The sequence below is a fragment of the Dermacentor variabilis genome, chromosome 10 (genome assembly GCF_050947875.1).
Source record: "Dermacentor variabilis isolate Ectoservices chromosome 10, ASM5094787v1, whole genome shotgun sequence".
Lineage (NCBI taxonomy): Eukaryota > Metazoa > Arthropoda > Arachnida > Ixodida > Ixodidae > Dermacentor > Dermacentor variabilis.
In genome coordinates, this window is record NC_134577.1 from 29,910,383 (window position 1) to 29,937,730 (window position 27,348).

Here is a 27,348-nt window from a genome sequence, read left to right on the forward strand (position 1 = left end):
TCATTTTCAAAGAGCCCATCTAAGCGGTGTACTTACTTTCTGGCGTCCATGCAGCTGGCAAGAGTTACGCTGCTCAGGCAGCTAGCCAAGTCCTAGAACAAATGCAGTGTGTCCCCCTCTCCTTATTTTCTTTTCTGTTAAGTGCCCACGGCCACTTGCCATTTCATGCTTCTGCATTAGTGGCATGTTGCTTTTGGTCTGAAGGGCTACCACATTGGAATATGAAGGTGAAAATTTATCAGGCAGCAAGCATTGTGTCAAACTCCTTCCGACATGTCATAATACTAGTTCCAGGATGAGCGCTCATGTACGCCGGTTTTGTCATGTGCGCTGGTTTTGTACGCCGGTGTTCATTGCGGCACCTTTCATTAACATTTCCAACTGTCGATAATTTCACTTAGCGTCACAACGGCAGTGCTTTTTTAAAAAAGCGACACACTTGATGGAATTCGTACGTGCTCATCATTGCGTGAAGCACCAGAGCAGTTGGTGAAATTTTTTTCTTTCTGGTGCATGGATGAATGGATGGATAAAACGTTATTGGATCTATTTAAATGTGGTTGGGCCCCTAGACATCCGGTAGCCCCCTGGCCGATATCTCCAGGCAACCACGGTCCACCAGCCAGAGCTGGTCATCCGAGCAAGTGGCCCGAAGAGTGGCCTCCCACAAGGAAAGGGAAGGGTTGGGAATAGGCTCTACCACCATGGGCTTGGGGCAGCTCCGCAAACAGTGGAAAAGATCTGCCCAGGTTACTGGGGGGGAGGGGGGGAACATGCACAGCAGTTTAATAACTCTGAGGATGATTTTGGTGCTGGGGTGTTATACATTGCATGTTAAGAGAACCAAGCAAATGTCCCCGGATGAGAGCACTGAAGAAGTATGTGACGATGAAAACCTAAGAGAAAATGGTTGTCGTGGTGATCACTGATGTTGGCTTGAGACTGTACATTCTACAGTAGCCTCAGCAGTGATGAAAACTGTCTTAAATAAATCACGAAAAGCTAGTTCCATAATCCAAATGCTCTTTCAGTGTGGTATCCAACATGTGCAAAATATTTCCCAACCGGAACGACCGCATTACGCTCATGATTGCAAAGGAAGGACCTAAAGGGGCCTTGAAACACTTTTCTAAGTACTCATAGAGTACGACAGATCGGCAGCATTTTCTTACTAGGTTCGTAAAGTGTTTCGGGAAGCTTTTATGTGGCGACAATGCTGCCCAGAAAACTTGCAAAATAGAGGGGTAGCTCTGAAGTTCCTGTACCAGCTTTCAGTGACGTTGGATGATTTTGGCAGCATTTGTTTATAAGTAGAAAAAGATTGCCTTGCACTTTGGAGAATCTGTATGTTTTTGGTGTTTATTAACTGCAGATAAATGGGAAATGACAAACTGAAGACGGTTGAGCAGGTTTCAATAATTTCTGTGCATAAAAAACCTCAAATATAAGAGAATATTTCGAAATCCAGTACTGGCACTACAGTTGGAGTCCGAAAAATGTTGGTACTTGATCTTGTCGGCTGATGAATAACTCTTTTCTAGGCTAGTCAAAGGCAGTTTTATTTTAACAGTACTTTAACAGCATAATCTGACATAGTATTGCTGTGTTCTTGATGTGCTGATTTGAAATATGTGTATATTTAATCTTTCTTTTTACATTACACAGTTTCAAAGTTACAGGAATTTTATTCCTGGTTACCTACCAAAGCTTAAAGAATACTACGAAAAAATATTGGTACATTAAACGATCTGGAATTTAGAGAAGGTGCAACGATAGAAGACAAGGTTCCATAACAATTTGGGCCGAAGTTATCAACAACAAACTTTTGACTGCAAGTTTTTCTTTCTGGCGAGCTTGAATGCATGAAACCTTTCTCATCATCTCATGCTTGCTGTAGTTCTAATTGTTTGAGTTCTCAAAATATCTTTCGTTCCTTGTGGTTCCCACTCTTTCATCAGACTGTGGAGGTGTTCAACAAGACGTCGCTAATGATACAAAACCTGAACCCATTCACTGCATACACCTTTCGGCTCCGAGGAAAGGCATCGAAGGCAGTGCGGGAAGAATTGTGGACCGACGACGTTGTGCTTTCGCAGACGACACTGAAAGATGTGCCTGAAGCGCCACCTCGAATATCGAGGAGCGGCTTCAAGGTGCAGAATTATCAGCACAGACGGACCATCATGCTTAACTTTGAGGTGAGTGCGGCTCTCTTCTTTCTTAATGCTTTTATATTCAGGTATGAATGTAGTTATATGCTTGCTACCATCTCATGACTCATGCTGGTTGGAAAACTATGCGAAGGTATTCAAAGGTAGTGCATGCTCGGCGTTACGGTGAAGTGTAATTCGAGTTGAACCTCTGGGTGTTGTCATCCATTTAAGGGCACATTCATGCGAATGCACTTGGTTAGTCTCAAACTAACGAAATGCTTACAGACAATTACAAAGTAAGACAGGTTTTGCAAGTAATAGCCCAATAGCAAAAGGTGTCACACTAAGACTGCAATCCAAAGTCATTCTGTCATTACATGTAATTGGCAAATGCAGAATTGAAAGAATGTGCACTGGTTAGCCTTCATTGTTGGTATATTTCAACTCACGATAGTGCACCATCCGTCTGTCTGCATCAAAGTGCCACAGTCTGCTCAGTCTCAAGCTTGAGAGCATGCCTTATAGCTTCTGTACCTGCACAAGACTATTGTGGAACAATAGAGGTGCCCTTCATATTTTAAAACAATCACTAATTACAGCGCTAGTATCCAGCTGCATGGCTAAGCTTCCTGTCAGTCTTTCTGCTAAATTTACTCAACCGGGTGCCACAATAACATGCAGCAATAACTGCCCATCGAAAATGCAACTCCCCTCCCCCTGCCTTTTTTTTCTTCTTCTTTTTCTTTTTGGAAACACTTGGTCGATGGTGACAGCCATCAGATTCGATGAGACGTTGCTTCGGTTGCATGGTTGCAGACGTTACCATTACCTAAAGAACTGGGTCTTGAATTCCTCTGTTGGGTGACTGGTTCTTGTATTTCGGTATGTTTGAAAATGAGTTGCATCGAAATCTACACTACGCCTGTCCAGCGATGTCAAATATTTTAGTAAAATACACAGACAGAAAAACTGTAAGCGAGACGGTTGCATGGGGCACCAGTGTTCGTTTAGTGTGCCAAGTAGCACTCTGTATCACCTAGGTCTCTAGCGCCAAATATGGCAGACAAAACGACAAGCACAGGCACCGGTTTGCACTTGTGCCTGTCCTGAGTTTTGTCGTCTGTCACATTCTACGCACAAAGAAACCCTATAGATTATCAGCCAGCTTGAACCAACGTTTAGCTTAGCATCCTCTGTTGTTCCCACTGCTGTCCAGGCTACATGAGTTGTGCTTTATGGTTGTACTGTTCACGGCCGAATGCAGGCACTCCCCGAGAAGAAGTGGGGCGGGGCCACTCTCCAGTACCTCATCAAGTGCTGCGAGGAGGACGTGCCGGAAGACAGCTGTGAGAACAAGACGGTGGAGATGCCCACGGTCATGTTCGAGGGCCTGTTTCGCAACTCGCGCTACAACTTTCAGCTGTGGTCGCTGAACGAGATCGGGTTTTCCCGGGTTCACTCCAGCCTCCAGGTGGACAAATATGATGAACGTAAGTTCTTGAGTAGTTCTGTTAAGTGAGCCAGTTGGTTGTAAGAGTCTTGATCTAGTTCACTGTCACAATAGAAACAAGATAGATAGAGGAGACGCAGAAACAACAAACGCAGGGCTACAACTGAACTTCTCGTTGAACAAGTTGACGGTTGAGGGTGAAGTTTTATACTTGTGCATTGCAGGCTGCAATAGTTCTGAGGTTAACCAAACTGATGGATGGACTGACACATAGCATGGGGAGAATGGGCCTGAAGGTACTAAGAGTTGTAGTCCAGCACTGGTGGTCTCTACATCTCCTGTTTGTGTCCCGTTTCTGTTACACTGGTAGCATGAATCAAGAAGTAAGTTCTAAAGTTGTAGTTGGGATTTCTAGGATCCTCACACTACTGAGACAGAAAAGCAGAATACACTATACGCATTGTACACTATAAGCACTATACAAGCCTAGAATATCAATTGGATACGAAATACTTGTTTGCTCTTAAAGCAGAAATATTTATAATTGAAAAAACATAAATGAATAATAATTGAGAAAAAGGTGCTAAAATTTGCCTAATTTCTGAAATACACACCGTTGTCGAGTGATGGCTGAAGTGCTAAGAATGCAAGTGGCATGCCCTGGTAGTGCTGAAGGTGTGTCGGGCATACGAGACATCAGGTGTACATGGAAAATGTGTAGTCAGTGGCATGGCACGTATATATAAAATTGGCCTTTGAACAGCCTCACTGGCAGTTAAGTGTCAGTGATGGTTAGTATAGAGAAGCACTAAAATAGTTTAGACTAGTGAAGTACTCTTTCAGAACTGCATATGTGCTAATGTTGCTGTATGAGTTGATTAATACAAGAGAAGATGAAGGCCATACTTCAATTTTTAAATCTCTCATGCCTAAACCGCACCGCCAATACATCACTGTGACATCAACGAATTTTAAAGCAGTTTCTTGTTTTGGGCTGCAATAGCGCAGTAAAGGTTATCAAAACTTGCCAAGTTTAGTCTGGCTCCTTAAGAATACCACCACGCAGTCAGCCTTTACAGATTAACATACTGACCAAATCCCCCAAGCAGATGCCATCGAAACTTGTGATGTCACGGTGAGCCATTGTGTGAACTTCAAAGGAACGTCGGCATTTGTCATTTGTCCTTGTGCTTTTTCTGGCTTGTCAAGCCTGCTCTCGTGGCAAGAGTGGGTTTTTTCGTATTGAAGGGTATTGTATTGCCAAGACACATCGCACTGCATCTTGCAATACCACGTGTAATTGTCTTTCCAGTGATCAACGTACCTCAGGACATAGAAGTTGTTGCCCACGGCTCTGGGAGTTACGTGGTTTCATGGCGGGCACCGTCCGCTCGAGTGCCCGTCCTGACTTCCTCGACTTCGATATCAGCTGAGGAAGAGCACGCAGCTAGCTCGGAGCTAGGACCCGTGAGCTACACAGTGTTCTGGTGCCCGCGGATGTTGCCACGCTCTTACAGCTGCAACGAATCTCTAAAGTGGCAGAAGACGGAACTCAACACATCCTCCATAGTGCTCAACCTCGACGCAGGCAACGTGTACCAATTTGCAGTCGCGGCACAGACCGTTGACAAGGCCTCAGAGATGCACTGGACGACGTGCGTCATTCCAGTGTCCAAAGGTGAGTCCAGCAGCAGAAGTATGTACCAAGAGAATGATTGTAATTAAAGCACATACTGTTCCTGTGCTGACTCCTCATCCTCAGTGCAGTAGCTCATGGGTATGTGGTGCTAACACATAACTTAAATCAACAGCTATGTTTACGTTGGGCACGTGTACTTTGGCGTATGGCCTTAATGAAGCTTATTCTTTTTCACACACACTCAAATTCTCTCGTGCTGTGTTCGTGTAAGTATGCAATGTGCAGGTGAAAGGGCAACATGTGTTAGGCGTCAAATGCAGGTGGCTAACATTTCATTTGAGATTAATATGATGTGAAGTTTGGCAGGTCATATAATGTGGAAAAGAGATTACTGATGGTCAGTAGGCTAATGGGCGTGGTTCGATAGGAAAGGATAGGATAGGGACTGAAGGCAGCAGAGGTATGGAGAGTGATGACATAAGGAAACTTGCAATCATAGGACAGGAATAATTGGAGATCTTGGGGGATGTGCTTTTGCTGATGCGATGAATAATGGCCTAATGATGGTAATGCAAGTCTCAATAGTATGGGGGGAACGAGCTCTCATGCTAGCATTCTTTCTTTCACTGTGTGGTCTAACATTTTCCCATGTCTCATGTTCCTTGCAGAGCTTGAGAAGATCACGCAAGTGACACTGGAGAAAGACAGTGCCCATTCACTGCTGATGCACTGGCAACTTGAGTGCAGTGCGCTGAAGTCATACGTGAACAGCTACCAGATCGAAGCTTGCGCTGTTTTGCCACGCCACCAAAAGATGGCGCTACACGATGCTGCTGGTGAGCCCCTTTACAAGCATTTGTCTTGTCATCCATGGACCTTAACTGAAGTGCTTGCGTAATAAATTCTTGAGTTGCATGCATCTTTGAACATTCTGGCAGCTGTGACGAAAGGATAATACATTGTCTCGAATTTCTTGCTTATGGGTTTTATGAAGAGCGCTGGTCCGAGCTGGTTGGCACCGATTCATTGCAGAGAAGGCTTGTAAATGAAGTGAGGGTATAATTGTGGTGGCCTTGTTGGTTCTACATTGCATATATTGTGTGACACCTCCACCACTTGTGACGCAGCAGTTGTCACGACGTTTATTCCACGTCAAAGATTGGGCGAACCGACCACACCCACAGCACGGATCACACTCGAGAGCCAGCTCCACAAGCGATGATGAAGAAGAACCCCATATGAAGCCCACATGATGACGATCAATGTACAGATGACATAGAATAGCTTATAAATTCCCACAATATCTCAGCTTATAGACACAGTTAAATAGAACAAGGCACATGAGTGTTTGTGTGTCGTCTCTTTCTCTGTCCATTTTTGTGTCTCGGCATTACAATTTATCATAATAGCAAGGGCAGTCAAGCGGGAGAAGGTGGGACATGCGGGAAACAACTACAACAGCACAGGAAGCATGGCCAACCCCAGGCATCAATCTCTCCCACTATCACCTTACACGTGGCATTAAAAACAAGGAAGGAAACATGAATAAGAAAGAACTGGGTGGGCAGTGTAAATAATACAAACTTTCAAATTTCAAAACAGTTGACACTATTCAACTTCAGCTTTCGAAACTGAATACAAGAAATTGGATTATTCATGTTAATGACTCAAGCACACAGGTCACAGGCTGCGTGTTCCTCCTGAATGTTCACCTGCTGCACCCGATGTTCCACAAGTTTTCCGAGCATACCTCACCCTTTTGTCCCTTCTAAAATGACTTCAACAAAGAAAGCTTCCTAATATTTGTTGCGATTCAATGTTGTTTTAAGAAAATTATTTTCTTCATGTTCACTTATCAGTAACAAAGCTTTATTTGCATATTTAAACTCTCAGTCACTGAGCCGCCATTTTGTTTGGTTTATTTGTTTGTGGTTTCGACAAGTTGACTGGAGGCAATCAACTTCAAGCCTAACTGGCATGCAACAGGCTGTATCTAGCGCTAAATATTGAAAGCTCTCGCACCACTTTTTAGAACCAGAAATCTATTTTTTCTAACTGCGCGCTCATTTCCTCTTTTTTTTCGTCAGGGTGTCTGTACAGCAAATACGATCCCAAGACCTGCAGAGTTTACAACATCACCGACCGGGATGATGAAGAGCATGTCCTGGATGGGCTGTCCTCCAACGCAGTCTACAGAGCCGTCGTGAGGGCCTCGTCTAACGGGAAGCTTACCGAGGACAGCCCCGCGCAGTGTGCCAAGACCGAAGGCACTGGTACGGTGTTTCATTATTTGAAATCTAGGGTTTGACGAAAACTAGTCTGGCGAGGAGATTGACGCTGCGGCGCCCAATACGGGTGCCTTGTTCAACCGAACAAGGCACCCGTATTGGGCGCCGAAACGTCAATCTCTGTTTTGAATTTTTTCAATTGGCGAGTGTACGTTTATTCAGCCATGTTTCAGTATTTGTAGCAATACCTCATTTAGTTGGCATAGCGCAATGTTGGGATAGTAGAAGCGTGGCTGTCAGTGTTTGTGGAGCAAAGTCTGAGAAAGGAAAAAAAAAAGAAAAGAAACAGAGTGCCAATAGACGCTTATTCTGTTTGTTTCTTAAACTTTGTTCCACAAACATTGACAGCATGGGTTGCCTAGCAGATGCAGGAGCCAAGGCATGGGGGACAGAGCTTTTTACTGATGTTAGTGTGCGTAGTTTGTATAAAAAAAAAAAAAAAGACTTAAAAGACTACAGGGAAATGCCATGTTAAGCTGCATTAGTAAATTAGGCTTCTGCAATAGCAAAACAGCTGTTCCTGACTTTGAGGTGCTGTACCCAATTATACTCCTCTAGTCTTTTAATGATGCGCACTCCTGGTTCTGCTCGATATAACTTGTGAATCTGAAACATCTGTAGACAGTTGTGCCATCTGCTCAAAAGTTGGTCAAACTAAAATTTTATGGTAGGTTTTGATGATATTATATCACAGTTGGTGTGACATTTCTTGTTGACTGTTGGTGTTGCCTTAATCTCAATTCCTGACATTGCTAAAATAATGCAGAAAAAGAAAACTTGTGCGTATTTAAGACATCGCAGAAATTCAGGAGCTTTTTATGAACTCCCATTAAAAGTGATCTTGATTATGGGCTGCATTCAAGCAACAATGACAGTGACGAGACGGCCATGTTGCAATTAAAATGATGTGTTAATTTTTGTGTTAGGTGCAACATGCTTTTTTTAGAAGCAGCCTCTGCTTCATTCTCGTCTTGTCAGTGACCGTGGTTAATTATTTGTTGGCGAGGGAGAACTACACCATTTTTTTAAAGGAACCAAGTGGGTCCCAATTTAGGACGGTTTGAGAATTTGAGGCCCTTTTTATAATCGTAGAGCTAATTTTCCTGCAAGGCAGTTTGCTTAATTATTAGTGGTGTAGTCATTTTTGCAAATGGCGTGTAAAAGCACAGCCTGTTTGCATTATGAATGAGAAATGAGAAATGGATTGAATGAGAAAAAGGGCCTATTCCTGTGCCTGAACGGCTGGAAAATGGCCCTGAAATTGTTCATGCCACGTCCTTCTAGACTGACACATGAATCTGCCCTGGCTTGTATTTAGTGCCAGTCTTTACAAGATGGCTATTCTGCAATATAGATTAACATATTCGTGGAAGCAGGGCCTTGTGCATGCAAGTTCCTTTACATGATGAGCTTTCTTAAGTAGTCAAATTTTAAGGGAAACAACTTGTGAATGCTTTGCATCTGCTAGCAAGAGGATGTAAAGCACTATCAGTTACTGCTGTAGTAAGATTGCTTTTGCTGGTGAGAGACGTTGCTTCGGGGGACCTTAAGCTGTGTCAGTTTATGTTGCAGTGAGATTTCTTTTGTCAGTGATGGTGCTGCTTGTGGCTACATTTCTGTGCTTGTATCCGCGTCTTCAGGGGCGGACATTCCTCTCGTGGTTGGATGTGCCGTGGGTGGAGCTGTCGGCCTGACTGTCCTCGTCTTTGTGCTCTACCTGCTAGCACGATGGTGAGATTGACAGCCTTGACGGCATTCTGTTATTTTCACCGATACTAGCCAATTAGCAGCAGTGCGTGGAGAAGGGAAGTCCCAGGTGGGAAGCAATGCTCCAGCAAGGGGGAAACGTTGCCCTGATGAAGGCGAGTCATTATGTTGACTTCATCCTGGGGCTTCCATTCTTCATTCGCTGTTTATCAATTCATGTCTCCATCTTCCTGTTAGGGGTGAGAAAATATTCGAAACTCTTGAATAACGAATCGAATAATAGTTTCTTGATCGATTCAGGCATAGAATTGAATAGTCGCTATTTGTAAAGACGAATATTTTTGGAATACCGTTAAATTATTTCAGAACGTCAACTGCAGGAGTTGACGTTCTGACGGAGTTGATGAGTTGACTCAACTCACGAGTTAAGGCGGAAGTGGAGTTTTTGAGACATTCGGTAGAGGTGATGTTCTACATTACAGTAATGTAACCAAGGAAATCATTACAGAGCACATGATTTAAAAGCCCTGCAGAATGTAATTAGTTTACTCGGAAAGCCACTGTATGTGCCAGAATCGTAAAGTGGGACTATTGGAGACAAGTGCTTCGTTCAGTGGCAGACACAAATATTGTTGCAGGCCATTCCAGTGAAGCGAAGTAGGCAGGAGTTGCAAACCAATAATTCGGGCACTGAAATTTCTGAACACATTACAGCGCGCCGTGCGATAATTTGAACTTAGACTAATTTCGCCAGCAAGTAGAGTAAAATAGCATTATTTTGGTTTTCATATGTTGCCGGCACGGCCGTCAGCCAGGTTGCTGGCACCTCCCCAAAACTGAAACTATCAAAGCGTAGTCAATCTAGTAGCCACACACTGCGCCGAAACCGTAGGACCAGATAAGCCACGAAATTATAAAGGCTGCATTTCTGATTTATGCGATCGGTCAGGGGAGTTTCGTTTCGTGCATCCAGCAATCCTTAGTGTTAATTTATGTGTCAATAGCAACACAGTCCCAGGTGACATTTTGAAGCATTTTCAAGTAGCACCAGCTCCACCTTAGATGTCTGTGCCGACGAGGCCCTTGAGGGAAGTGCCAGACAATGACTGTTGCAAAGAAACATGCAACAATTTGGCTATAACAGCACAGTGAACATTTTATATGTTGCCAGGGACAGCATAGCAGTGGTTGAAACAGGCGCCGTAATTTTGTAGTGATGCTGTCTGCTTGATCCTATGTCACTCTTATAATCCACCGGTCACAGCCAGCTGATCCTGTTGATGACACGGTAATATGGAAGAGTGTTACTCTGACCACTGAATGACGAAGCACGAAAAACGTGAAAAGGAGCAGCATACGAAACAGTATAGCTACAAAATTATGACCACTGGCTGTTTAGACCAAAGACAAGCACGTGTGGGAGCAGCAATGCGTCAGCACACCTTGGCCACATACTCATATGATGATTTTTGAAGATACTTTCCCTTTCGTGCTATTTCGCGTGATTGGTGCCGTACATGTCAATGGGCGACAACCTTTCTGACTGTGTTATAACCTTGCGTACTTGGCATTGTACCGATAATGCCATCGCTTGTAGATTCCTATGTGTCTTGTGCTAGTAAGCTAAATCGAAGGTATCCCTGAAGGTGTCGACCTAAGAATACGGCACACGTTTTTGGCCTCTTGTGCAATGAAGTCACCGTATTTACACGATTGTAAGTCAACTCGAATGTAAGTCCCCCTCCCCCCCCAATATCGCGTGTGACCGGGGAAAAAAAAAGAGCATACCCGCGGGCGCATTCCATCAAAAAAATTTGTTAGTAGCTGGCATGGTCACTGGACTACTAGTACCTCCTCACTAGTGCTGCCATCGTCATTGCTGCTACGGTCCCACAGCATGTCACCGTCCAGCGAAATTCTGCATTTGCATACATAAGTGCATAAGTCCACGCCGAAAGCACCCACACAGCCGTCAGGAAGGCTCATCTGACATGTCCGGTTGGCGTAAGTTTGCGGTCTTCTGCCGCCAGCCACTCGTCCGCTTGGCGTAAGTTTGCGGTCTTCTGCCGCCAGCCACTCGTCCGCTTGGCGTAAGTTTGCGGTCTTCTGCCGCCAGCCATTCATCCGCTTGGCGTAAGTTCGCTGTCTTCTGCCGCCAGCCACTCATACTCACGGCGGAGCAGGTCCTCAAAAGGCCAAGATCCAGGCTTGTCTCATGACCATGTCGCACGTCACTGGCAGGGACCGATCACGCATTTTGGCGACGTACGCCGTAAGCTTGGCCTTCAGCTCCGAAAAGCGTCCCGACTTCGGCCCACAGAAACCTCTTAGCTTGCCGTCACAGGTGAAAATTTTGCTTCGCTGCCGTCGCCACTCTCGCATCACGCATTAAGAAACACCAGACTTGCGGCCCGCTGCACAGTTATTTGTTTCTTCAGCTTAAAGGATGGCAGCCTTCTTCAACGCCGCTGTGAACGAGCGCCGAACGCTTAGTGGACTCGGAGCACTGATGACGACTGAGGAAGCACGGAAGTAGCACGTGGCCGGCAGTCAAATCGAACAGATGAAACTAGAGAGCTACAGGGAAAGAGAAACACGTGAGCCGCGAGCGGTGTCTGCTCTTCCATGAGCTATCGATACTCCCTGCAAGCGCTGCTGTTCTGAGGGTACCGCTGCAAATGGAACACCCGCACTTCCATGAACTATCGACACCCCCCACATGAGTGCTGTGTGCGCTGTAAAACTCTAAAGAAATGTTGAAAAACCTTTCAGAAAAGCGAACAAACGCGCGGGACAGCGGAAAGCTATGGGTGGGGGCCGTAGAGCAGACATAAAATTGGAACTACGTTGTAGCTCCCCTGATATCCCGTTAGTTTCAGTTTTTTTTTTTTTTTTTGTGCCATGTTTTGGTTTCAACTGTAAGTCAACCCCCCCACTTCACATTTTCAAATTTTAAAAGGGAGGTCTTGCAATTGTGTAAATACGTTATTTTCTGGCAAATCCGGTATTTTAGAACTCTGTTTATGATGTCACCGTCAAGTCCAAATTATCATTCGGCAAATACATAACGTAAGGATTTTTTTCACTCACTTCTCTTTCTTTCTTTCTTTCTTTTTTTTTTTCTTTGTCATCCACTATTCACGAGCAGTGGCAAAGGTGGTAAAGAATTGCATTGGAACAAAATCTTTACTTTATTCTGGCCCTTGTCCTATGATGCATATATCTATGGTTTAGGTGAAAGCAACATATCGAATGGTTGGGTGGATTTGGTAAGCTCACCTGCATAGCTGAACACAGACATTTGGGACTAATTCACTTCGCCTATCTCTCGTAGGATGAAGAAGAAAGTTGACATGATCAAAGAGATCAAGATTCAGCTTCCTGATGGCCTGGATTCTTCAGAAGCAGTGAGTTTGAAATATTTCATGGACATATAATGTCATCATGTGGACCTAACGGAGTGAAGTAGAAGGATCATACGATCCGAAATTCTCACCGTGAAGGCATGAGAAAACTGTTTTGAGGCAGTAGAAGTGAATTTATGAAAATTCATGCTAAAGCATGGCTGTACTGCTGCTCGCAAATTTGTGTGCAATGGAAAATGGATGTTTTAGTGCTTTTCGTGACCTGACATCCAACATGACATCCATAAATTACAGTGTGAAATGCTACAACATTGTTAGTCAAGTTGGAATTTTCACGCCTTCATTTTGTGATGGGCCATCTTATGTAGTACTTTCGCTGAAGACTGTGCCATTTTAATGGAAGGCGCTGTTTGTCGGGAGCTTTGGTGCTGTATAGGCAACTCGGCAATGAAATGATGGAAGATTTTGTGCTAAGTCAACTTGCTTTTAGCCAGGTGCTCAAATTTTGGAATTCTCGGTGTCACTTATTTGCCAATGAGAGCAAGGGTACGGGGGACGACCAAGTGATGGCAATGTTGTTCCGTGACGAAGTATTGATGAGATATTGCACGTGCAGAGTCGTAACATTTAGCGTACTGTCAAAGTTGGGGCAATATAAGTTTTAATCTCTCGAATTTCACGGACCTTTCCGTACGTGTTGTCACTACGATAAACTTTTGGGGTGATATGCTTGCACAGCTAGAAATTCCACTGCACATGTATATTCTCGTTGATGCAATTGCGTACAATTGCTTCCTTAGCCTGATGCTTGCTAAATGCCTGCTTTGTGGCTGCTGACCAAGGTATATGGCAGTGTGTGGGGATGGGAGGGATGGCAAGGACACAGATCCGGTATGAGCAGTGCACCTAACTTCTGTGATGGCTTGTTTAACGGGTCACGTGGGGGAAATGCTTGCAAGTAATGCCACAGTCGAAGTTGCATCAAACACATTGTAAACAGCAAAAAGACTGGTAGGCTACATGTCTGCTAGGTATCAAATTACCTGTAACGTCAAGGTATTTTTTGAGCATAGTAAGCCTCTTCAGTAAATCGTGTGTTTAACTCTATGCTTATTCCGCATCTGTCTGCGACGCAGAACCAGATGCACAGCTACAAGAACAGCAAAAATGGTTCTGCCGGGAAGACAAGCGAGAGCAACCGGAGTCCACACATCGCCTACGGCCGGATGGGCTGCTTTTCTGCCGCTGACAACGCTGGTCCTAAGAAACGTCACGACTCGGGGCGTTCTCAGGGCAGCAGCTCTTCAACTGAAGAGGTAAACAGTTATCATGATTGCAAATTTCAGCATTGTTGGTAGAGATTCATCATCAGTAGCAGCACTTACAGCGAAGACGAGCACAAGAACACAGGCATGTGCTATGTTCTTTTGTTTGACCGTATCGTAAGTGGTGCTGTGCTGTTGAAGATGGAAAGGTAAACAGTGTGCTCACCTATAGCCCTGCAATCTTCACATGTGCGTCACGTTTTCTTGCAATACCCTTCATTTGTTTCCACTTCTGTGCGAGGCTACTACGAACAGCTGTACAGTACAATCACACTGTTACATTCCTGATTGTTACATATTCGTGGTCTCGACCTAAACAGACCACTGAGGCATGTATTATGTTCCCGTTAATTATGTCACTGTTTTATCATGTTCTCGCATCCTACGTCGCATCGATAGAAGCAGAATATGTCATTGTAGCAGTGGTGAGTAACCACAGCTGAACTGCGTTCAGTATAGCAAGTTTTTCTCTAGTCATTGTGCATGGTGTAGCTTTACAATATACTGTTTGATTTATGTGAGCTTGAGTTATCAGGGATTGAGTAACAGTGTTTGATAAAAGTGTGGAAGCCCACCTTATGAGTGACAAGAATCGTTGATAGGGTGCTGTTGGCCCTATGAAGCTCGGGAGGTTGACAAGCCGTGGAAATTTTTACGGGTATTGCAGAGTGGGGCCAAATAGAGAGGCCTAGTAACTCGTTCAGGAAGGGTACTTGGAAACCTTGCACTACGACTTTACACGCATAAACTGACTTCAGATGGACAGGTTCTCAATCCATGGTACACTACTTTGTTCTAGTTGCTGTACAAGAAGACTCGGCGTGCAGACACCTTTGGCCGCAATCCCAGTGGTGACAGCAGTGGTGGCAGCACTAACGGCCAGGACAGCGTCGTGTCCGCCAGCACGGCGCGCACGGGCGCCGCCTCGTCGTGCGACTCCGGTGCCGAGAGTGACCCGGCAGCACCTCCCTCCCCCGACTGTCTCCTCCTTGGTGGAAACCACACGCCGCTCGCACGCTGTCGGCCCAATCTTCCCAAGCTCGATGAAGATAGGGTCCGCGAGAGCCAGGATTCTGGACTCGACGCCGAAGTGACTCCTCCCATTGTGATTCCGTCTTCGGACTCATCACAGCCGTCCTACAGCAAACTAGGAGTGACTCCCGATACACAGGCACCCTTACTGCAGAGTCAAGCTCTGGCTACAAGCGAGCCATCACTGTTCGAGGGACCTGAGAATGTTCCAGAGCTCGTGGAACCTCTCCCGCCATACAGCAAGTTTGGGTTGGCAAGAAGCAGCGAGGATGTGTCAGTGGCACCTTACACCGCGTGCAGGTCATCTCCCGACACCAGAAGGCAAGATGGGCCGCCAGCACTTCCCTACTCCCAGCTCGCACTTCGCCAACAACCAAGTGTGAATGGTGTACCAGGGCATGTGTTTCCCAGCACAGATGTTACTGTCGGACTGGCTCTGGAGCAGCCCCGATTTCTGCCAAACCTGAAGAGTACACCTTTGCCATTCTTTCCGAAGCCACCGTCCAGTGGATATGTCACAGTAGGGCAAGCCATGAAAACCCAGCCGACCGCGGTCGAGCCACAGTCGGGACAGGGCTACTCCAAGTTCGGCATCCAGCCTCCAAAGCCATTGACCAGGCCAGATACGTCGGGATATGTCCCACTTCAGGACGTAGTTGGGGTTCACCAGGCTGCAGTGCCAGCTACAACAATGCCTGCCGGAGAGCCTAGTCCCCACGAACATTTCCGCGACGTCGACTCTTCGTCTGACGACATGGCCATTGTTGGCGATGACAACAGTAACAACGCTTCACTCGAGGACTTTTCGTTTTCAAGTGCCTCTGGGCCCGGCACTGATGAACTTGTGGAAGCTCATCAGTCACCACAGCGCACAGCGAGACAGACACCTGGATACGTAGCTGCCACTGTTGTGCCCGCGACAAAGCCACCTCCACTCGACTTGACAAGTGAGCCACGGATTGCGTCCAACGGCTACGTTCCTCTGCCTTCTGTGTCTCCGGGTGAAACTCAAGGAGGGGCCGGGGACTATGTGACGCATGTGGCTGCTTTCGACTGGGGGCGCTCTGCACCTGGAGACGGCGAGATGGATGACAGTGCACTACCTCCACCGACATCGGCAGCAAAGACAAATGGTTATGTCATGCTGCCCACTACAGTAGATGCCGTGAATTCAAGGACTTCGGCAGTTGGCTTTGTGCCAGGTGTTAAACCTGAATCATCCTCTCAGGTGGACTGCTCGGTGTGATTCGTGTGAGGGCCTTTAGGAAGGCCTAAAGTTTTGGATGCTGATATAGGGCTGCTGCTGGCAGCTTCCAGATCTTGCGGCTGCTCTGTGCGAAGGTGTTCCTCGTTACGCCGTCGCGGCCGCCGCCACCAGAAGGCCCTGGGGGCGTGCCTGTAACTTGCCTTGTTGGATTGTTCTTGTCTCTCTCTCTTTGGTTTTTACAACTGTCATATATTGTCCACCCTCTGTGACAGCCTGGTAACCCTCTCAGGGGAAACGTACGGGGTGGTTCTTTATATCTGACACTCTAGTCATGAGCGGGAGTGCTTTTTAACGTTGCAAGCTCGCCTCTCAGGACAGCGACAACCTTGGAGCACAGCTTCGAGCTCCGGTGGGGTAGACATGTGAAGCATTTTTGCTATTATAGCTATTCAGGGACAAGGATGTTTTGATGACATGGAAGGAAGGAAAATCGCTTCGAGTGCTCGTGTCAGCTCATTGTCATAGTCATTCACCATCACAACCAGCCTGGTGAGCTCTGCTCATGCATGTGCGAGAAGGGAGATAAGGTGGCTTTTGTTCGCCTTTTCGTTAAGAAGTGTGCGTCACCGTTTTGTCTGCCAATCTGTCATGCACAATTTTTGCATTTCTGGAGGCAATCCAGTTGTTGCCGAAGTGTGCGTCTCCGGGGCTGCATACTGCACAGGATGAAGTGTGTTTGAATGCGAAAAGTGTTGCTTCCGTCATTGTTTGTGTTGGGGCAAAGAGGAAGTGGAACTTGGTAGTCACTCTTGTGAGTTGCCGAGTAAAGGAGAATATCTCTTTAGTTGTGCCAAACACAAGCACAGCCTGTGTCCCCCTTCTTCTTTACGTTTTGCTGAGCTTGTACATATTTCTTTTAAAGCTCTACATTTAATGTCACAAGCTATGGCGGCAACGTTTTAGGTTTGTACAAAAGTTACTTTCCTTTTTAAGCTTTTCAAAAGCAATGTACAGGCTCGTGAAACTTGTCTATAATGTTTTCCCTTCTTTGAAGTGGTTTAAGTTCTTTGCAGTGTTCATTGTGATTGTGCAATATGTTTAGCTACAGTGCGTAGCCCAGCAAACCTCTCTCAAGCTGTACAGTGGAGCACCCATGGGTTTCGAAGCAAAAGCTTGCATTCTTGCAGGTGAATGTCCTGCCTTTATGTGAACTTGGAAAGCGTCATGATGGTTAGAGTGTGGCATCGTTAAGTTGGAAGACTTCTCTGTGGGTTTCTAAGGGTTAACCTCGCACCATAGAGTTTTAATGCAAACATTAGTAGAGGTTTTCTGGCATTGCAGTTATTCACTCACCTGGCGTGGGTGAGAGGGTGACTCGGGTCAATTTTATAGGATTGATTCTTAACTAGAGCACTGCACGGCCCATTTTATGAAGCTCGAACCCAGCCCGGGCCCGTGATACCAAGACTGGGCGTACATGACCGAGCTCAGCCTGGGCCCAGACGGACCCTGGCCCCCTGTTACTAAGCCAGTGGCCGAGTGTTCATTTTGGCCAGGGCCCGTGTGTGCATGACCAGGCCCGGCCTATAAGTAAAAAAATATCTTTCTTTACTTACAGATTTGGACCAATGAGGTCATTTAGCATGCAGATATATATATATATGTATGTATGTATATATATATATAACGACAGAAAGCTGAGATAGCTGGTAAGGATTCGTTATGCAAAAAAGGTGAGGCGTGCAGACATGACACAAGAGAAGTGAATAATGAATTTGCATAATGAATCCTTACCAACTAGCTGCGTTTGTGTTGTCCACTTCTCTTCTCTTGTGTCCTGTCTGCACGCCTCACCTTTTTTGCATGATTATACATCTATGTGTGTGTGTGGATATTATACACACAAACAGGCACATTCATGGGCATACAGCACAAAATAAATGCACAAGTAGAAAGAGACACCTCTTGCATTAGTACTACAATAATAAGTATAAAGAGCTGTAATTGTGCAATAATAGCAAAGGCAGTAACAGCAGGGAAACAGTCTGAAGAGCGGTATTTTGTATAATTTATTTTTCATTATGCGCGGTTCTTGCGGGAAAGAAAAAAAATTTGAACGTCATCTGTTTTTCTATTTTCTTTGCTAAGGTATACCAAGAGCTCTTTGCACGTATCGCTCAGCTTGGCACAGAATGCCTTGTACCATGCCCTGCATAATGTTCGCGTGTGCTCGAGGCACTGCTTAGACCCTTTAATGAGCGGGCCCGCACGTAAAATCCCATAATTTAATTTTTTTTTAAACTTAATGAGTGGGCCTGAGTCCAGCCTGGGCCAGACATGCGGCTTCAAGCCTGGCCTGAGCCCGCCAAAATACACTTTGAACGGCCCGGCCCGGGCTTTCGGGTCAGCCCGGGTTCATGCAGTGCTCTACTCCCGACTGGAACAGCTGCGTTTCAATGAAGATCGAATGTGCAAATGCTTAGCGTACTTAGGCGTTTGTGCTTTTTAAAGGCTTTTGAGCAGTAGAATCCTTTTTTACACTTTTTCATATCCCCGGTGTTGCTTTGCTACCTTGAGCACAGTTGATCAATCAATAAACAGTGATAGCTGTAATGTTGTAAATCAGTTAGCCATGAATGCACTTTCGACCTCTTAAAGGTTTGTTTCATTATAAGTTAGAGGGCCTATTTGCTTTATCAGATATCACAAGATCTCGTCAATGCTTTAGCATAAATGGTTGGCACAGGTAACTTGTCAGACTCCCTGTACAATCTCATGATTTCTGCAGAAATTCACACGTTGGTGGTTAGATGGTGAGTTAATTGCATTACTGCCCAACAAAGAACATGAGGTAATAGTTTATTTAGCTTCTACATTACTATGATAACCCACAAGAATGTTTGAAGCTAAACTATTAAGAGTTGTCTCAGAGAGACTTGGCTTATACACAAGCTAGTCGAACAGCTGTAATTGATGCTGCCTCTGGTACTGGTGCCAGTTATCCTTCTAGTAATCCTTGCATTAAATTCTATGCCCTCAGCAACATGTTGTATTCTACTCAATAATTCCTTGTATTCTAAACCAAACTATGAACCTAGCTAGACTCGTGCATTACTTGTCCAGAACTCTCAAGGTGTTTCACACACACACACACAAAAAAAGTCTTATTGCCACGAAAATAATTATTGAAAACCAACTTCTCAGTTTCTTTTGCACTGAACCAACAGTGGGGAAGACACTGGAGATCTAGGTGTTTTGTGGTTTTATGTTCTTTTGCACATTAAAAAGAAAAATAGCTTTCAGTGTTACTTCTATGTATATATTTTTTTTGTATTCTTTTGATATAGAACAAAGTCTATCGATACCCTAAAATTAAGTTGCCTCAACCGATTTTCACTAAAGCTTGTGACACCACTTCACCATACCAGCTTCTGGAATGTAAAAGTGATACCGCCACCTGTTTTTCAAACTTTCTTCGTTTCCTAGTATGCTGAGGGCATTTCATTGGTGTGTATGTGTATGTATATACACACACACACACACACACACACACACACACACACACACACACACACACACACACACACACACACACACACACACTAACTCTGTGTGGGAAAGCTCACTGCGTTCTTATATTGTGGTAGCAATTATGTGGACACTTCAGCCGCATTTCTGCCATCGCCGTTGCCGTGAGGTTCCGTATGAGGTCCAAGGGACATAAAATCGTCGGCGCGCGCTCTATGCTGTATGCGAGTGAGAGTGTGCTGTACTTCGTATAGCTGTCCGCTAATTTGCTATTGCAATTGATGCTTCACCTATCGGGCAAAACTGCGACTTTCTTTCTTCTATATCCGTTATTCTTATTGCACTTGTTACATATAATGTTTCGGTCTGTTAAGACGTCACCGATATCGCAGTTCAGGCAGTAAAATGTGTGAATGATTTTTGCTAATGACAAATATTTTTGCGAAAGAAATGCAGAGTTGTGTATGAGCAATCTACGAGTCTGGCCTGCTTCGGTAATTTTTTTCTCTTGGTGTCACTTCATAAAGATTATATTAGCGCAAGTGCTCCCAAGCTGTTCTTGGCAGTCATCACATCAATTCTTTCTCATAAATGTCCATCTGTGAATAACCCATTTGCATATCTGGTGCTCGGCTCCTAATCAGCTGTGCTGCTGATCACTGTAGAGCGGTGCCTGATGCTTCGTCGGCACCTGCACCGCTGTGTTCACCATTGGTGCTAAGTGTCGCTGACAGCAGTGGAAAGGACACTTGTCGAGTTGTGTGTGTTTCGTGTGCTCTAGGCATTTGTGGTGAGGCATTATGTCTTGTAAGAACAATCGCAGCCTTTTACAGGCCGGAAACTTGATGAACGCTAAAGCTTGGTGTGACGCATTGCGTCCTCAATATTTTTATTGTGAGATCATTTGCGACGAGGAAGTTGTGGGTTCTCGAAGCCTTGAAGGGCACATGACTCGTATGAGGCGCTGTTTGCTAGGTGTGTGTCTGCGTCATTTGTTGCCAAGTACAAGCTCGTGGGTTTGCTTCACAACTGGGTCAGTTGCCGGGGGCGAGAGTGAACAAACAAACAAGAAGAATGTTTTAGAGAGAATTAAATGGTCGGAATTGATCTGAGGCCCACCACTGCAGCACCTTTTATTTGCACGTGCTGCGAGTTCTCGTCATAGGTTCGATTCATGGCAGTGGTGGCCATATTTCGACATGGGTGGAGTGCTAAAATGCTTGTGTGCTTAAATGTAGCTGCATGTCAAAAATGCTTTGAAATGTTGAGCCTCTTAACTTGATTTGGGTTTTCAAGCACTGGCAATTATGACCGTTATTGCACTCAATCTATCATTTAACAACGCATGACATGAGCCTTGTGCTTTCAAAATTTGTGACTGCATCTGATATCACTCGTGCCGCTTGACATTTGCAATCAAGCCAGTTAATAGCTGCCAAGCCAGCAGCTTTACATGCGTACAACGCAGAATGCTAACCTTTTTTTTTTTCAAATTTGGGATGTTGTGACGATTTCCGTGCTGATTGTGGGAAGTTTTCTGTTTGATCGTGCTGGCTCGCAAAAATGCAGTGCAATGTAAACTTTGGAGGCACGATTGTTATGCTTATCCTCGGACAGACTTAGTTTCGTAGCCAGTGCCTCCGTGTGAAGCATAAAGCCTTGTGCAGCCGATCATTACCCGGACCAAGCTTGCTTGTACTTCACGCTGCCTTGGGAACTTGGAACACAGGACCTGTTTGACGTGAAGACCACACTCGCGGGGCATTTCCTTTTTTCTTCAGTCCAAGCATTGACATTGTGCTTGGGCTGCAATGATGGTATTACCACTTGCAGGCTAGTTTTGCTGCCTACATAATTGCAGCGAAGGGGCCACACGTCAGCTCTGCGACACTTGATTGTTTTGCCGCCCCGAGTGGTGGCAGATGCGTTGAAACATCGTCAACGAAAGTACAAAACCACACGAGTCTGAGATGACGGGGGTCTTCCCTTACAGAGCTACTATTGTTTGTTTTCACCTGTTTCCTCAACCCCACATCCAACCTTGTTCTTTGTTTTTTTTTAATTCTCCCCCTACCCTGTCTGATAATGCCAGATGATTAACTTGTTTATGACGTTGGGGCTTTCGTCGACGAGGGCTCGCAATCGTTTCATGCGTCTTGTGTGTTTGTTGTGAGTGTGTGTGTAATATGTTGTGTATGGCATAATATAACGCTGTGTCTGCCGTAGAGACGGCTGGCGGGAGCGCAGAGATATAAAAAAAAAAAAAACTTGCGACAGGTGCCTGGCACATTTGCCTAGTATTTGAGAAAAATGATAATAAAAACCTGTTACACGCGTCCGTGTATGTGTGTTTTTTGTATTGGCCGATTGACTTGAGCAAGCACCGTCAACTTGAGCGGGCCGCAATGTTGCACCTGCATGTCGTGGTACCAACTCGTGTAAAGGGCGTTCTCGGAAATCCGGAGTGGCAGCGTTTCGGCCAATCATAGAACCCCTAGCGGCCCTGTGGGCATAGGTTGGCAGGATAAGTGGATGCTCGCTCATACTCGCCAATATTTTTCAGGGCTACGCACTCACTCACGTTTGTGTTCGCGCCCTCTTGTACCAACCTTCACTCGCACTCATAGTCGCCTCTATGCACACTTACGGGCACGCAGTGATGCTCACACTCATTCCAGTCGCACTCATTCATCTTGTAATAAGGGGTTACTGCACTATAAACACATGGATGACAGAAATAGAAGTGGACAGGATGCACGTCCTGTCCACTTCTACTTCTGTTGTCCACGTGTTTATGGTGTAATGACTCCCTCACTACAAGCTGAACTTCCACCAACTACCCCAACTTGTTGCTCTGCTGCAATCGTCCAGCAGCACTTCCTCACATGCGTATATTCGCATCCACTCGCACTTCCCGACAATCGCTCACTTTCACACTCAAGTCCACTCGTACTCGCCTGTCATTCATACCTTTGTCAATGGCATTCACTCCTTTTCATACTCGTGTCCACTAGCAACCTATGTCATTCACTGGTGATCTCTCACTTGTGGAGAGTACATGAGTCGGTGTAATGGTGACCGAGTCATGCCGACCTATGCCTGTAATTCGATTCGAGCCGAACAGATGGCAAATTCGAGGATATCGCAGAAATTGACGGAGTCGAGAATGGCACCCTCAAGCACACTCAAGGATAATGATGGTTGTGACAAGGTCATGTTGGTTCACATTTGCTGAAGCAAATAAGGTGCAAACGTTGCTCCACGAGGACCAGAGAGCGCTCTGCATGTCCAACTTCATTGTTTCACAGTGTCCAACATCATTGTCTTCTGCAGTGTATAGAGGTAACTTCAGTGCCGTCTAGTGTCCTTGTGGATTTTTGCACCTTAACTAGCTGACGCAAGACCGTTTACCGTTCCACATTTTTGCAATGTGAATGGAGCACAGTGCATTAGCTAACATAGTTGCACTTCCGACAGCTGATGACAAATTAACAAGGCAGGAGTAATGGTTTTGTGTTCATGCGCTTTCACTGCGGCCATGTGTGATGATAATGATGAAGTGGCGCCTTGCCCTTTGAAACAGATGGCCGTTACTATAACCGGCAGGCGCGCAGCCGAAAGCATAATCTCATTCCTCTAGAGCAAACTGACTGCGCGCGTGCCTATGAAACGAATGTTGAATTCCAATGATAGATTCAGATCAAGTTTTTCTACTCTGTGTGGAGCAATCCTATTCCACTGGCAGAATGAGAGCTTGAGTTGTGCGTTCCACTGGCAGATTGGGAGCAGCCACCGATTCCGGATCGCACCGCGGAGCAAAAACATTTGGTCCGCCGAAATCGGCAGATTTGACCGGAAGTCCGCGTGACGTATTTCCTTCGCCCGCCTCTGCCTTCCTGTCACGGTCGCCTGTTTCCGGTCACGGGCAGCTACGGACAACATGGAAAACATGGACGCTACGTCGCACCGTGCGTTTTCAAAGCGAAAGCTTTACTGGCCGCGAACTTGCGATTTCGCCATGGCCGCGCTCCGAGGAGGCACATGACGTCACACCGCGTTCCTTGCCGTTGCGCTCGCCTCCGCTCGCTTCGCCAGCTGCGTCGCATGCCTGATAACATGTCGGAGGATTGAAAAGGAGAGCTCGCGTGCGCCGCAACCACAGTTGAGGCGGCAGTATGGACGGCGGCAATTCTGATAAGCAGGAGGAGGCCTGGAATCGACATCGGAACGAGATGGAGAGCAACAGAATCGCCCAGGAAACAGACGAACAGCGCGCCGAACGACTGGCTAAACGCCGTAACATAGCTAGAAACCAGACTAACCTGGATTTGCAATCAAGGTTAACCAAGGCTAACCATGCTATGCCTTGGCTTTCGTTACGTATATCCTGGCATAGCCGAGGCACTGCCAGTTTTCTTGTTCCTGCTCCTGGATAGTGACAACTCCGACTCGGGCACTGTAAGTTCCAAAGTCCAGTGACGATTCCTCCGACACGGAAGAAAAACCAATGCGCGGAATGCCGTGATGATCCAGATGATGGTGATAGTGATCAGGCCTACCCGATGGATGGATGGATGGATGTTATGAGCGTCCCCTTTGGAACAGGACCCAAGCTCTTGCTGTTATACTGCCTGATGTCCTACCTAGGTTAAAAATGAAAAAAAAAAACCCGACGAATTCCCATAACCAAGTTTTCTGACCCCCTATTGTGAACTTTATTTTTGTACGTCTCCATTTTTTGTCGTTTCCCTACTTCCACCAGTCTTCCAATTGCACATGCAGCACAGCACAGCAGCACATGCATCTTCTTCCTTATGTCTCGCTTTATAAGTGCGTGTTCTAAGGCATCCCGATCTTGCTTCGAAAAGTAATGAGCTTCCCTTTGAGCCACCGTAAACTGTTTCCTTCCTGATTTTGTTCTTTTTTTCTCTCTCTTACGTAGTTACTCACGGCAGGTTTCTTTTCCATTGCCGCCATCCATGAGACTATTTCAACCTCTCTGACTTTCCGCTTGACGTTCTTCGTTGCTGTGTTGGTCACCCCAGAGGCCGCATATTTGCTGGTAAGCTTCCTCGTTCTTTTCCTCCACTGTGAATCAATGTTTTTCATGTACAAATACCTCAACTCTCTCCCAGCCCATTTACTTTCTTCCATATTCCTCAGTCGTTCTTCACAATCAATTTTACTGTAAGCTTCCCTCACTTCAAAACTTGTCCAGCCCATATCACCCTGCACAGCTTCATTTTTAGTCTTCCCATGAGCCTCCCCCCCCCCCCCCCCCAATGCGAGGCTTCCCACTAAGCTTTGGTTGCCATCGAGTCCTGATTGTACCCTTGATATCAAGCAAACAACCGCTTTTGCAAAAGTAAGTCTTGGAACCATTACGCCTTTCCACATAGCCCGGAGCACCTCGTACCTATTGTATCCTTGTAGCGCCCTGTGTTTCATAATGGCCGCATTTCTCTTCCCCTTTACTGTTAGTGTTTTCCTGTGTTTCCATCTACCTATTGCCTTCGTTTATCTATATACCGAGGTATTTATATTCTTTTACCCGAGGTATTTCTTGGCCCTGTATTTCCACTGTCTGTTCACTGTTTTCGTTGATACCATAACACCTGATATTCTAACAGTGAATTTCAAACCTAAATTCTCGCCTTCCTGTCCACAGATATTAGCCAGATGTTGCAAATCACATTGCTTGTTAGCTAGCAACACAATATCGTCCGCGTAAAACAGACCCAGGAGCTGCTGCTCTAATACTCTACCTGCCTGTCTGTATGAGAAATTAAACCCGATATTACTTCCTTCTAGCGCCGTCTCCATCCTCACCATGTACATCATAAACAGCAGTGGGGATAAAGGGCACCCCCTGCCTCAGTCCCTTGTTGATATCAACTTTCTCTTCGCTCCTCATCCCTTTCCATTCAACGCAAACGGTATTTTCTAGGTAAATATCTCTCAATAACTGTAGACAATCGTCGCCTAAGCCTTCCCCTTCCAGATATCCCGCAAAATGTTGCGATCTACGCTGTCATGAGCTCCTGCAATTTCTAAAAAGACCACATAGAACGGTCTGGTTTCTACTCTTGATATCTCTATACACCGAGTAAGAACAAATAAGTTATCATCCAAACGCCTACCTATTCTGAAGTCACTCTGAAGTTCTCCCAAAATGCCATTATCCTCTGCCCATATTTGCAGCTTTAATTTGATAGCCTGCATTCCTAACCGGTATATTACCGATGTAATGGTCAACGGTCTATACGAGTGAATTCTATCTTTCTTCCCCTTATCTATATAAATTAAATTCATTCTACTTTGTCACCAACTGTCTGGTATTCGTCTTATCTTTCAGACTTTTTTCTACTGCTTTCAACAGAGCTTCCTTACTTTTTTGGTCCTAGTTCATTAATCAGCCTAACGGGAACCTCGTCTAGCCCTGTGGCTGTGCGCTTAGGAATTTTCTCTTCCGCTTTCTTCCAGTTGAAATTTGTCAGCACCAGCACCTTTTCTCTCTGGCTCTCTTTCATGCTCTTATTTCGTCAAATACAACCTCGTCATTGCCTTGGTAAAGCATTCGGCTGTTATTTTTAGGATGTAATTTAATGCCGCTTCCCCTAGTTTGTTTCCACCTCCGTCTAGGATATGTTGTTGTATTATTGTTGATTTCCTGCTTAATAATTTTATGTGGTTCCAAAATATTCTAGGTGCGGCCTTCTCTTTCTCATGTATTTCTGACAACCAACCGATCCAGTTCTAGTCAAGCGTCCTATTGCTTGATTTCCCTGTAATAAAAGCTCCCGCGGAAGCGCATTCATTCCATTCAAAGATTTGACGAGGGCGACCTCGGTGGGAACGACGCGTTCCGTTCGTGATCCGGCCGAGGGCTTGCAATCTGCCATTGGAATTTAACACCTTAGAAGGCGGCACAGAAGAGTAACATTAGACCAGTTTAGACCGTTAAACGGCATGCTGTGCATGAACTTCGCGCCGTAACCTCGGCGCCGGTACGTTGCTGTGACGTCACAAACTGAGTTTGTCTTTTGCTCGAGCCGTTTGTACGCAGGGAAAGGCCGGGCGGATATGCTATGGCGAGTATTTGGTTCCTTTAAAGGAAGTCCTCAAAATAGTATAGCTGTCAGTTGGGCGCGTTGGTAAACGTTCGTGATTGAAAAAGCGCTACTAAAGACGGAGACTTAGCAGGAACTGCAGGACAAATCGCTTTGTCCTGTGTTCTTGCTGTCTCCGTTTTTAGTAGCGCTTTTTCCATCATGAACCTCAAAATGGAGCCGCAAAGCGCACTGTACGCCTTACCATGAAGTTAACAATGTAAAGAAATATAATAATTGCATTTTGCAACTGACCTCGGGCGAACTTCTCGTACGTTATGCTACTCGCAAGATTCAAACAAAGTGGACATGCGGAGAGCAGTAACCAAGTTCGTGTGCGCTGGAGTAATTGGTAAGAAATTGGATGAATAAATTAACCATAGCAACCTAGAGCCAACCAAAAAAAATGAATTCAGCCACGGAAAGTTATTCTCCACATTTCAATTTCAACCGCAGCTCATTTTCCCTGTGCTTTCGATGGCTCCTTTGTCCGTTGGTGCAGGGTAGCAAACTGGACGAGCGTCTGGTTAACCTCCCTGCCTTTC

General features: G+C 45.6%; 1 protein-coding gene and 1 long non-coding RNA gene across 3 annotated transcripts in view; both read left to right on the forward strand.

Annotated features, from left to right (window-relative positions):
* The window catches only part of dome (cytokine receptor domeless), an 88,188-nt gene extending 69,935 nt beyond the window's left edge, over window positions 1-18,253 (forward strand). For both annotated transcript variants that reach the window (XM_075672196.1, XM_075672197.1), the window contains 9 exons: window positions 1,959-2,198; window positions 3,418-3,643; window positions 4,916-5,281; window positions 5,911-6,078; window positions 7,330-7,515; window positions 9,171-9,261; window positions 12,572-12,644; window positions 13,739-13,918; window positions 14,727-18,253. In XM_075672196.1, coding sequence (XP_075528311.1) covers window positions 1,959-2,198; window positions 3,418-3,643; window positions 4,916-5,281; window positions 5,911-6,078; window positions 7,330-7,515; window positions 9,171-9,261; window positions 12,572-12,644; window positions 13,739-13,918; window positions 14,727-16,205 — 3,009 coding nt within the window. In that variant the 3' untranslated portion in view covers window positions 16,206-18,253. The remainder of the gene's footprint in view (window positions 1-1,958; window positions 2,199-3,417; window positions 3,644-4,915; window positions 5,282-5,910; window positions 6,079-7,329; window positions 7,516-9,170; window positions 9,262-12,571; window positions 12,645-13,738; window positions 13,919-14,726) is intronic.
* A 6-nt stretch (window positions 18,254-18,259) lies between these two features.
* LOC142560246 (uncharacterized) lies at window positions 18,260-22,032 on the forward strand. Its single transcript, XR_012823327.1, has 2 exons — window positions 18,260-18,747; window positions 18,842-22,032. It is a non-coding gene; the product is annotated as an uncharacterized LOC142560246 (long non-coding RNA).
* The last annotated feature ends 5,316 nt before the right edge of the window (window positions 22,033-27,348 follow it).